The sequence below is a fragment of the Cetorhinus maximus genome, chromosome 28 (assembly GCF_964194155.1).
Source record: "Cetorhinus maximus chromosome 28, sCetMax3.hap1.1, whole genome shotgun sequence".
In the NCBI taxonomy this organism is placed as follows: Eukaryota; Metazoa; Chordata; class Chondrichthyes; order Lamniformes; family Cetorhinidae; genus Cetorhinus; species Cetorhinus maximus.
Genome location: NC_135906.1, coordinates 5,801,342 through 5,814,705, shown reverse-complemented (window position 1 = coordinate 5,814,705; position 13,364 = coordinate 5,801,342). Strand labels below are relative to the sequence as shown.

The 13,364-nt window shown below is 44.3% G+C and overlaps 1 protein-coding gene across 1 annotated transcript in view; it reads right to left on the bottom strand.

The window, feature by feature from the left end:
* The window catches only part of LOC144668744 (EVI5-like protein), a 121,691-nt gene that overhangs the window by 26,917 nt on the left and 81,410 nt on the right, over positions 1-13,364 (bottom strand). Inside the window, exon 9 of the mRNA XM_078531075.1 lies at positions 7,795-7,890. Coding sequence (XP_078387201.1) covers positions 7,795-7,890 — 96 coding nt within the window. The remainder of the gene's footprint in view (positions 1-7,794; positions 7,891-13,364) is intronic.

Here is a 13,364-nt window from a genome sequence, read left to right as displayed (position 1 = left end):
CTATTATATTCCTAGGGTGGGGGGCGGGGGGACGAAAGAGGAGCAGTCATTTCAATATAAAATCATATTTTCCCCTTGCCCTTTATAGTTTGTTAAAACAAAACTTCACAAAACACTGCAGTGAACCACTAGGAGTTGCAGGAACTTAGCAGCGGTTCAGTGGGTAGCACTCTTGTCTGAGTCAGAGGGTTGTAGGTTCATTCCAGGCTACAGTATAAAATCTAGGCTAACTCTTCAACATTATGGGAGCGCCGCAGCTTCAGACGTGCTGTCTTTCAGACGAGATGTTAAACCGAGGCCCAATCTGGCGCCTCAGGCAGAGGCAAAAGGCCCCATGACACGGGGAAAGGTTGGATAGACTTGGGTTGCTTTCGTTGGAGCAGAGAAGACTGAGGGGGCGACCTGATCGAGGTGTATAAGATTATGAGGGGCATGGACAGGGTGGATAGGGAACAGCTGTTTCCCTTAGTTGAAGGGTCAGTCACAAGGGGACATAAGTTCAAGGTGAGGGGCAGAAGGTTTAGGGGGGGATGAGAGAAAAAATCTTTTTACCCAGAGGGTGGTGACGGTCTGGAATGCACTGCCTGGGAGGGTGGTGGAGGCGGGTTGCCTCACATCCTTTAAAAAGAACCTGGATGAGCACTTGGCATGTCATAACATTCAAGGCTATGGGCCAAGTGCTGGTAAATGGGATTAGGTAGGTAGGTCAGGTGTTTCTCACGTGTCGGTGCAGACTCGATGGGCCAAAGGGCCTCTTCTGCACTGTGATTCTGTGATTTGAAGAACGACAGGGGGACTTCACCTTGTGACCCGGCTAACATTTTATCCTTAAACCAACACCTAAAATACAGATGATCTGCTCATTTATCGCAGTAGTGTGTGTGCAAATCGACTGCAGCATTTCCTACATCATAACAGTGACTACTCTTCAAAAGTACTTCATTAGCTGTAAAGCACTTTTAAACATCTGGAGGTCATGGAAGGTTCTAAATAAATGCAAATTCCTCCTTCTTCCGGTGTTAGTTGCCCCGTGGTGAATCGATTAACTGCTGAGTCCCGGATGGGAGTCACATTTTAAAGCCAGTGTCCCTATTTCATGGTTATAAAGGAAGGTATCTGTGCTAGTGTTGCCAGCTTTGTGTTGTTATTCACTTTATATCAGGTAGCTAGTCCTCAGGTTGGAAGCAGCCTGGGGATGGGCCATGTGAGGCATTATGAGTAAATGGGGGCAGCGTTCTCTGCACCATCATCATGCAGCGACTACAGTGCCGGACTAGTAATCCAGAGTTCAAATTCCCATTCCCAATTCGAATTTAATATAGGTGCTTTAGGCTGGAAATGGAGGAAGAACTGCCCTCGAAAGCTTTTGAAACTGTCAATAAAATCCCAACTGACTCTTCCTGCTCTGTTCAATAGTCTGGCAAGCCACGCGGTTCTAGAAACACTAAGACTCTCCACTATCCTCTCAAGGTAACCAGAAACGGGTAATAAATGGGACTTTGCTAGTCACAGCCACATCCCAACAGCAAATTTAAAAACTCTATGATTCTGTGCAGTAAACATCTGGTTTAAAAGTGCCTCAGCTCAGCATTCAACAGTGACAAGGGATCCTTGAAGCGGTAAGATACAGTATCTCCTGGAGAACATGGAAATGCTAAACGCTTTGCTTGTTCTGATCACGTGGCAGTGCTGGAGAGGTCACATGATAGAATCACTGAATGAGACAGCACACGAGGCCACGCTTTGGCCCACCCAGCCTATGTCGGGCCAGCTCCTGTATGGTATTGGAAAGGGGTTACATGATAGTAATGGGAGAGCAGGGAGTTCCCCCCTGGTGTCCTGGCCATTATATCTCCCTCGCCCGCCAAACCACCACCAAACTGGATTATCCAGACACTCATTTCATCACCATGTGCTCCTGCTGTGTGTAAACTGGCTGCTGCATTCACCCACAGAACAACAGTGACTAACTGCACTTCATAAGTAACTCAATGGACATTAAGCACTTTGGGAAATCCCAAGAATGTGAGAGGTGCTATATAAATGCTGGTTCTTTAAAAAAGGAAAAAAATTGTGGGACAGAGGGCTAGCACAAATACAATGGGCCGAATGACCTCCTCCTGTTCTGTAAAGGTTTATGATTCTACGGGACACAAGAGCAGAATATTTGCCTCCGAAAGACTAGACTCAAGATATATCCTTGATGGCTCAGCTGCTTGATGGAGTGAAAGACGGAGATGTACAACCCAGGAGGGCTCTGAAGAAGAGTTGTACAGACTCAAAACATTAACTCTGTTCCTCTCTCCACAGCTGCATCGAGACTTTTTTTTATTTGTTCACGGGGTGTGGGCGTCGCTGGCTAGGCCAGCATTTATTGCCCATCCCCAACTGCCCTTGACAACCTGCTGAGTTCTTCCAGCATTTTCTGTTTTTATTACAGCCCAGAAGATCTAGTCTGTGCGGAGTCCGCTGGGGCATGCATTAGGGGATGCTACACAACAGGGCATGATGCCTTTACTGGGCATGGGGACATTGGCAACCGCTGCCCAGGCGAGGTAGCAGAGGGGAGTATAGCTACTAGGCCTCTCCTTTGTGTTAACATTCATTCTACCCTATTTCCCATTATTCATGAGCAATTGACAGCTTTTATGCAAATGTTTTACTGGGCTGATGCTTAAATAGCCATAAATAAGGGTGTTCTGACAGTCAGTCTGGAGCAAGGTTGACACCCACAACTGGAACATTGCATTCAGAAGAGATGAAAAGCTGCTTCTGCAACTAAGTGGGGCAGACGTATTAGTTGTAATTGCTCCATCTGACATGAATCATTCCTAGTACCCACAAGGGCTCAGTGAGCCAGCCTCACTGAAATAAGGTGTCAGCAGCACTTAAAGGTTAAGACTTTAACATTATCACCAAGTTTACTGAGAAACAAGGGTTGACATTAATTTTTGAGAGTCACTGTGAAAATTCCTGTGCTTAATGCATTATAAACTGAGTCAAGACAAGGTCATTGGACTATAGTCATTGCAACACAAAAGGAGGCCATTTGCGCCACCTTGTCTATGTGAATCACATCAGGACTTTACACTTTAATCTCATCTCCAGTATGGATATATACACTTCATTTCCAAACACTTGTCCAATTCACTTTCAAATGATGTTATAGTCTCTGACCCTGTGAGAAAAGCATTCCCTGTTGAAACAACCTTTGGGTCCTTCTAACTACCCCCAATGCCGGCTGTTATGGCCCAGTTGTGTTAATGTTGCAACAAATGAGACATTTGGAGAGTAAAACTACAAAATGTTTTCCCTTCAGGGGAGAAAGGCTGACCAATAGATGCCTTATATCCAATTTTTTTGTCTGTTTTTAATTTTTTTTCAATTTGTTATAGAATTCAATTCAGTCATGCTCCTAGATAGGTATCGGTGAGTCATGTGTGTACAGGTCATGAGGAGAGAGTGACTGCTCTTGACATCAAGGCTGCATTTGACCGAGTGTGGCATCAAGGAGCTCTAGCAAAACTGGAGTCAATGTGAATGGAAATTCTCCGCTGGTTGGAGTCATACCTAGCACAAAGGAAGATGGTTGAGGTTGTTGGAGGTCAATCAGTCCTAGGGGGTCACTGCAGGAGTTCCTCAGGGTAGTGTCCTTGGCCCAATCATTTTCAGATGCTTCATCAATGACCTTCCCTTAATCATAAGATCCAGAAGTGGAGATGTTCGCTGATGATTACACAATGTTCAGCACCATTCACAACTCCTCAGATACTGAAGCAGTCCATGTTCAAATTCCGCAAGACCTGGACAATATTCAGGCTTGGGCTGACAAGTGGCACAAGTGGCAAGTAACATTCACGCGACACAAGTGCCAAGCAACGACCATCTCCAACAAGAGAGAATTTAACCATCACCACTTGACATTCAATGGCATTACCATCACTGAATCCCCCACTATCAATATCCTGGGGGGTTACTATTGACCAGAAACTGAACTGAACTAGCCATTTAAATATTATGGCTACAAGAGGTCAGAGGCTAGGAATCCTGTGGCGAGTAATTCATCTCCTGACTCCCCAAAGTCTGTCCACCCCAACCACAAGGCACAAGTCAAAGAGTGTGATGGATCCACTTGCCTGAATGAGTGCAGATCCAATAACACTCAAGAAGTTTGACACCATCCAGGACAAAGCAGCCCGCTTGACTGGCACCCCATTCACAAACATTCACTCCCTCCACCACCAATGCACTGTGGCATCTACAAGATGCACTGCAGGAACTCACCAAGGCTCCTGCGACAGCACCTTCCAAGCTCATGACCTCTACCACCTGGAATGACAAGGACAGCAGCGCATGGGAACACCACTTACTAGAAGTTCCCCTCCAAGCCACCCACCACCCTGACTTGGAAGTATATTGCCGTTCTTTCACTATTACTGGGTCAAAATCCTGGAATTCCCTCCCTAGCACATTGTGGGTGTACCCACACCACATGGGCTGCAGCGGTTCAAGACAACAGCTCACCACCACCACCACCTTCTCAAGAGCAATTAGGGATGAGCAATAAATGCTGGCCCAGGCAGCAACGCCCACATCCCATAAACAAATTTAAATAGTCATCCAAAACCACACAAGATAGCTGAGGCAGTCACGATAGAAAGCTAGTGACCTGTCTTATAGGTAGTTAGTGACCCTGAAGGGAAATGTCAAAACTGGTTACCTTTATGTGATGCTGTCCTATGAAGAGTGTAATTTGGCATCTTAATTACAGCAGCAGACAGTATTGATTGCTGAGTCTGCACCAGACACCACAGCTATTCACATCTCAAATGTGTCACGTACAGCAGTTCTAAGTCAACATGATATAGTCTGAGAGACAGAAGTTTTGTAAAACACTTCATCTCATTTATCTGATAATTGAATTTTGAAGCACCAAGTTCTCCCTTTGCTGTGTTATCTGGCCTGCCTAATTCATCAATTATTTCACAGCTTTAAAGTTATTGGAAAAGGAATGCACAAGCAATTCTAAACGGCAGTCCCTTAATCTATCTAAAGTGACAACGTTATGACTTTTTTTTTGTCATTACTGGAAACGTAAGGCACTTCAATGGAGCAGTGTTCAGCTGTCCGAGGAGGCGAGATTGGTGGGGACGGCCGGAGGTTGGTGAGTGACGAAGAGACCAGCGCGCACACAGCTCCTGAGCAGATCTGCCTCGGAGATCAGGATGCTGGAGCTTGACGAGAAAAACATTTGATCTAAAATTTTAGCTCATTAACTCAGGGAACAGCAAGTGTGCCTGGACTGATTACAGCATAAAGCAGGGGGTATTAGTCCTCTCCAAGATGAGGATTTACTCACTTCAACTGTTAAAGCAGAATCTAAACACTGTGCAGCATAACCTGGGATTATCTGCCTTCAATCTGGCAGCTACTGGAGTTTCCACTGTAAGTGATCATAAGATAAAAGTGGGCAGTTCAATCTTGAAAGGGAAAGGTCATTTTATAGAGAATCTGTGTCAAAGTTGATTTTGTTTGACACATGGACAAAAGGGCAAAGGTATTAGAGGGGAACCACATATTATATACAATATGGATTTTTACAGGATAATTGATCAGAAACATGGTTACTGAAGCACAGCTGTCTAAATCTGATTATCTTTCCAAACACATCCCAGGATCCAAGCCAGCTGGTGAAGTCAAAATCAAGACAGAGCTTTTCTTTATAAAGTTTACTGACTTTATTAAATCTTACACACATCCAGTGTCCCAGCTACCCCCTATTTATATGTGCTCCAAGTACTTAATTAAACAATGCCCTTCACCCATGTATCCTGGCAACTTAATTAACATACCATTAACACCATGGAGGGAATGTCAAGAATCAATCTGAGAATATGGCAATCTATTAGACAGGTTCAGTTAATATAAGATTCATGACCGTTTTGTAAAATTGCTCCTTTTGTTCAAATCTGCTTTCAAAAGTTGGTGACCTGGGTTAAAATGCAAAAGGAAGAAAACTCATGAAAATGCAGAATGACGTCTCACCAGCTCACATCTTGCTTTATGGACCTGTTCAGTTTTGACTGGACCTACTCCCCAATAAAGTAGGGGAGTTCCCAACTGGCATTTTGGTTGTACTTTATAGAAAAAGGGAAGGGTTTTTAAGGGAAGAGTAATTTAAAAAACAAAAACCTGTAGCAGAGGCAGTGCTCTGGATACCATCCCAACTCAAACTATTGTCAAAAGTGATAGTGTACAGTGATGCGCTGTCACATCCTCATGGCTTTGATAGTCCCTGAAATGCCTAATTCCTTGCTGATAAGGTCAAGTGGACACATTTCACCTCTGAATTTCCCCCAGGGTCACCAAAGTGAATGGATAATACGAAATAAAGAAAGGTAAGAAAAGCGCACTGTCCTGCAGAAATTCTCATCACATGGGGCACAAGCCCAATAGTCCTCTCCAAGATAAAGCTTCACTCACTTCAACTGCTAATGTGGGACAAAAGTCGTGAAGTTAATGTCCTGGGGAAAATCAGGTCAGTGGGATCAGAGAATTCGAAATCTAAAGCTGCAACACTAGATATTGGGTTAAACCCAGCACATCTCGTCATCACCCAGAAACAATCCAACTGATCAACGATTCTTGAGGTTTTCTAGATTATATTGCAGGCTTACAAAGCAAGCTAAAAGGCATTTGAGAAATGTTGAAATGAATTAGAATTAGTTTTTGGACGAGGTTCAGCTATACAATGGGTCCTCCATTCGTAAGTCAGCCTGGAGTTCTCAGAATAAACCCAAATTCAAAATTTCTGGTTTGAGCTAGGGTTAAGTTATATAAACAGATACTGTTTCCAAAGAAATGCAAGTGCTGGGGTTCTCGCACTCCCAGGGCAGGTACAGTAGATGGTCACATACAGAGTAATGTACCGATCACTCTCAGGGCAGGTACAGCATACATCACATACAGGGTAATGTACCAATCGCTCCCAGGGCAGGTACAGCATACGTCACATACAGAGTAATGTACCAATCGCTCCCAGGGCAGGTACAGCAGACGTCACATACAGAGTAATGTACCGATCACTCCCAGGGCAGGTACAGCAGACGTCACATACAGAGTAATGTACCGATCACTTCCAGGGCAGTATTGTCACCTGATCCAACCAAATCGGCTGGAAGCATTTACCTTTGTGTTTTCCAAGATCATTTAGGCTGGTTCAAGATTCAATTTGCCTCAGGCCTCACCCACAAACCAACCACGCCCCCAGGTTGAAATCGAGAGGGTTCGTTGATTCAGAAAGTTTGCTTATTTTAGTGCACAGGTACTAGAAGGCAGACTTCAGGTGTTTTGTCAGATCAAAATGTTTAATTTACTAAAAAACTGATAAGCGCACATGAATAAAACTAGTGACAGTTCAGTGTAGTTTAAGCCACTTTCACAGGTTATCAGGTGGAGGACCGCACACCTATATTAAACGTGCTCATTTTTGGTGAGAAGCCCATTTTCATCTGTCTTAATAAAATTGCATCAGGTTACTGCTCTTTGAATATAACAAAAATCCTTGCTAAATGGAAAAATAAATTTACATTCATTACTCTGATTGCGTTGGTTCAATGAAAATTTTCACTTTTGTGACTATGTGGATAAATGTTAGATGGAACTTGACCTGCAACTCAATTTCCAAGTTGCAGCCAAATTAGAAACCACTACACTCCTTCATGTTTAATTTGTCACAGCACCAAGTGACCACAGCAGGCATTCACAACAGCTGGAGCAATTCTTTGACTTTACCTCTGTTTTCAATTCTGTGATCTGGTCCTTCAACTCGCGAATGATCTGATTGGAGTCAGAGTTGTTCAGCTGACCTTGGATCATTCCCTCTTCTCTCTTCAAAGCACAAAGCAGACAAGCAACCGGTTAAACAATTTCTCTAACATAAATATTTTAGGCACTGCTATTTTTACAAATTAGAATCCATTTCCTCCTCAGACTGTTGCAGATACGGTCTGTCCAACTGACTAACCTCCCCGAGCCTGTGATTTCGTCGCACTGAATACCCTTAGATCTCTGATTGCAAAACCCATTGTGGTTATCTATTACCATTAATAGCACTTCAATTAAAATCTGAATTAAACAGGGAATCGGTAAAAGCAACGAAAGCTGGGAAATCTGGTTGTTTTTGGACTAAACAAGAGGAAAATCACCACCTCTGACCTCAGCAAAGCCAGCTGCTCAGCCAACAATGAATGATGCTACAGTTCCTGTCTCAGTTGCCCCTTGTGGTAAAGCATTTCGTGCTGAAATAACCCTCATGTGACAACTGTTCTAACTTCTACCTTCATCCTCCCAAATGATCCTCACTCTGTGCCCCCTTGTTCTTGATTCAACAACCAGTGGGAACAATTTCTCAGTAATTATTGTCTCAAATTTGAAAAAAAAAACATTCAACCTTCTCCATTCTGGCCAACAGGCATACAAGTTCGAACCTTTCTACCTCAATCTGGTGAACCTTCACTCCTCTTTCTGCTCTAAAGTGGTACCCAGAACTATGTGCAATACTCTAACCATGGCCTAACCAAGGTTCTCCACTAAACAGAAAATTGCAATAGGGGGAAAGCAGTCAAATGCTCTCTCTGGTGCCTGTGCTTAACCATTGCCAAAGTCTCTTTTACAGCACGACAGCAGCTGTAGTATTGATTTCCATAATTAGCTGCAGCGTCCCTCAGTCTCACTGGCAACGCTGTGGAAAAGAACAATCAAACAAATGCTAAAGTCAAAATCCGCTCTTAAAACTGAGTCACGGTCTGCAATCATTGATAACCTCCAATAAATAACTACTCGGGCTGAGCTCACTCTCCGGTTTTCTTCTGTTGAAGGCATGGCCATGTCTTGTCTGGCACAAATCAGTCATCCAATTCTTACTGGCGATCAGTTGTCCAAAATCATTCTTCAAAAATCAATTACCACACAAACCTCATGATTCAGACTCTGAATAAACCCCTCGAAGTTATCATATTGCCACTGAGGGGGCCAATGAGGCAAGCAGGGCTTTGGTTGGCAGTTGCTGGAAGGTAGATTTTTTAAAATGTATTCTTTCACAGGGTGTGGGCATCGCTGGCAAGGCCAGCATTTGTTGCTCATCCCTAATTTCCTTTGAACTGAGTGGCTTGCTTGGCCATTTCACAGGGCACTTTAGAGTCAACCACATGACGTGTAGGCCAGACTGGGTAAGGACGGCAGATTTCCTTCCCTAAAGGACACTAGTGAACCAGATGGGTTTTTACAACAACCAATGATAGTTTCATGGTCACCATTACTGAGACTAGCTTTATATTCCAGGTTTATTCATTGAATTTAAATTCCACCAGCTGCCGTGATTGGGTTTGAACCTGTGCCGCCAGAGCATTAGCCTGGGCCTCTGGATGACATGACATTACCAATAGGCCACTGCCTCTGTTCCAGATGCCAGAGATGAGAACAGATGCTTGGCATTCAGAGATTGCCACCTGCCAAGGCTAGTTTGCAGATAGACCTGTAGCTGCTGCTGCATCTCCACAGTGCAAGCAGGTAGAACGAGCGGCATTTGGAAGCTGTGCTCACCAAGGTGCTGCAATTACTTAGCTACCGGATGTTAACGGATGTGCTGGTCAGGGTGAGTTCCTATCACCTACTCAAAGACACGTGCAGCCATTTTCAAATAGGTTAATTAATGAGCTCCTGTTCCCAGGAGGATAGCTAATGACAACACACCCGTCTTTAGAAGTTTGGAGCCAAGTCAAGTCTCTGAGGCTCAACAGCACCAGAGTGATCGAGTGTGCTGCTGATGGTAGATCAGGGAGCCTGGCTCATTAATGAGATAATAATGGAGTGGCCTGTCACGAGGGCAATTCTCCCTGATAACCCCGAAAGCAATTGGGCCATCCTAACTGGAGGGCCAGAAGACAGATATCAATGGTCTGTGCTGGTAAATTAAATGACTTTGGTTGACTACATTCCAGTAGTAACCCTGGTCACAGGGCAGCAACACCCGGTTGACAAGACAATCTGTGCTTTAAGGACAGGACCTGTCTTCTCCTTGGCATTCAGCTGCTGTCGAGCCTGAACGCTGCCCAAACACTACTTCAGGATACAGCTAACTCCCTGATGGGATGGAATGCCAATACACATTCCACTCTTATTTCTCACCTTTCCTCTTTCCAATGCTTTTCAAAAATATGGTTAACTGCAATGAGCCTTTATAATAAACAGTACTTCAGAACGCTTTGGACCAATTTATTACCCGTTTAGAAATCATTCCATTTTTAGTCTTCCTGTTGCCAAAACAGGCAGCACCTGCGATCTCGAAAATGGCGTCTCTTCCAAATGCTTTATGGAACCAACATTCTCTGCATAAGGAGAAACATAGGAGCAGGAATAGGCCATTCTGCCCCTCGAGCCTGCTCTGTGATTTAACTGGATCATGGCTGATCGTCTACCTCAACACCATCTTCACACACTATCCCCGTATCCTTTGCTGTTATTGGTACCTAGAAATCTATCGACCTCTGCTTGGACATACTTGATGACGGAGCCTCCACAGCCCTCTGGGGTAGCACAACAGAAGATGGTTGTGGCAAACATCTCAGCTCCAGGACATTGCTGCAGGAGTTCCTCAGGGTAGTGTCCTCGCCCCAACCATCTTCAGCTGCTTCATCAATGACCTTCCATCCATCATAAGGTCAGAACTGAGGATGTTCGTTAATGATTGCATAATGTTCCACACCAGTCACAGCTCCTCAGATACTGAAGCAGCCCATGTCCAAATGCAGCAAGACCTGGACAATATCCAGGCTTGAACTGACAAGTGACAAGTAACATTTACGCCAGGCAAGTATCAGGCAATGGCCATCTCCAACAAGGGAGAATCTAACCATCACCCCATGATATTCAATGGCTTTACCAGAGCAGATCAGTGGCTAGGAGTCTTGTGGTGTGTAAATCACCTCCTGACTCCCCAAAGTACATCCACCATCTACAAGGTATAAGTCAGGAGTGTGATGGAATACTCTCCACTTGCCTGGACAATTGTAGCTCCAACAACACTCGAAGCTCGACACCATCTAAGATAAAGCAGCCCCGTTTGATTGGCACCCCATCCACAAACATTCACTCCCTCCACCACCAACGCACAGTAGCAGCAGTGTGTACCATCTACAAGATGCACTGCAGGAAGTCACCCAAGGCTCCTTCGACAACACCTTCCAAACCCACGCCTGCTACCATCTGGAAGGACAAGGGCAGCAGACAGATGGGAACACCACCACCTGGAAATTCCCCTCCAAGCCACTCACCATCCTGACTTGGAAATATATCGCCGTTCCTTCACTGTCGCTGGGTCAAAATCCTGGAACTCCCTCCCTAACAGCGCCGTGGGTGTACCCACAGCACATGGGCTGCAGTGGTTCAAGAAGGCAGTTCACCATCACCTTCTCAAGGGCAATTAGGGATGGGCAATAAATGCTGGCCCAGCCAGCGACACCCACATCCCATGAATGAAAAAAAAAATTCTAGAATTTTCCCTATGACAAATGTCAGGCTATCAGGTCAGTAGTTCCCTATTTTTCTCTGCCTCTTTTCTTAAAAGAGTGGACTTACACTTGCTACCTTCCAATCTGCAGGCGCTGTTCCAAAAACTATAGAGTTTTGGAGGTGATCACCAATGCACCCATTATCTCTATAGCCACCTCTTTCAACACTGGGATGTGGATCATCCGGTGGAGGGAATTTATCAACTTTCAGCCCCATTAATTTTTCCAGCACTACTTGATTACTAAAATTAATTTCTTTCAGATCCACAATCTCACCAGTCCATTGGCTCCCCAATGTATCAGGGAGATTTCTTGCATCTTCCTTCATGAAAACAGACACATAGGGCGGAGGCGGAGAGTGAGGGGGGCGGAGAAGGGGAGGGAGGGAGGGAGGGGGAGGGTGAAAAGTCAGAGACAACACTAAAAAGAGCTGGAAAAAAAAGAGAAAAGCAGAGAGAGATGCACAGGAGACTGTTATAATCTCCATAGAGACTGCTAAATTTTAAGAAATTCGAACTTCCAGTTAATAGTTGAATGATACCACAAGATTTCACATTTTAAGATTTTTGCTTTAACAAAAGGCTAGGAACATTCAACTAACCACTATCTTTTTCGGCAATTTATACTTCAACTCAGAACTTACCCTTTCTTAACTTTTAGCATAACCGAAAAAAAGTACTTCACAGCTATACTTTTCACAATATCCTTTCAGCAGGCATTCAGTTCTCCTGGAACCAGTCCAAAGTGACTCCTAGCTCCCGATGTTTACTTCTGTAATCTCAAAACTGTCCTTCCACAGTGAGGCTTTTTTGCCCTGTAGATTCTTCCTCTAGCATAAATGAGTTAATCTTCCATCCTCACTTTAACTCATTTAAGACAGATGAGGGGCATTTTTTTTCTCTGAGGATAGAACCTTTGCAACTCTCTTCCTCAAAAAAGCAGTGGAGACAGTGTCTTTGAATATTTTTAAGGCAGAGATGGGTTCTTGATAAACAAGGGGGTGAAAAGTTTTCGGGGGTAGGCAGGTTACAATCAGATCAGCCATGATCTTATTGAATGGCGGTGGACAGACTTAAGGGGCCGAGTGGCCTACTCCTGCTAATTCGTACGTCCTCATGAATTTAGTTTTTCCAATCCGAGTGCAAGCTCCCACCCATAGTCCTGAGACTTTCAGCCTCTATCTGCTCTCTCTCGGAGCCTGGCTACTAACTTTGTTTGAGAGTTTTCAGGGATATCTTAGACCCTTCCCCTCTCAAAGCCCATCTTCATGGCAATACGAATCACACGGGCCTTGTATCCAGGTAAAAGTGATTAGCTATCCTTGAGACACCAGCTCTCTTTTATTTTGGAAGAGAATGGACAGTTTAAAAGCTTACAACATTCTCAACACTCTCTGAGGCTTTGGAGACATGGAGACAATAGCAGCAGCCTATGCGCTAACAGGTGTAAATACCTTGCACCTTCTTCCCAGTAAAAAAAATCTGGGCCCCCTTTAATCTTTAACAATCAAATCACCCAGGCTCGCTGTCAGACAGGTTTCAGAATAGGTCACGTGACCCTCTTCATTCTACCTTAAATTAAAAAAGACAGTTCCAAAATATAACAATCCTTTAAATCTCATAATTGGAACAAGCGATAAAGACATAAAAAGAGAGAGACAGAAAAAAAGAGGCACAGAGGAGAGAGACAGACACACAGCAGAGGGGACAGAGAGAGGGAGCACAAGGCAAACACACACCACTCTCTGAAGAAAAGTAGAATAGAATATAGTTTGCAGACTTCCCCTAGTTCACT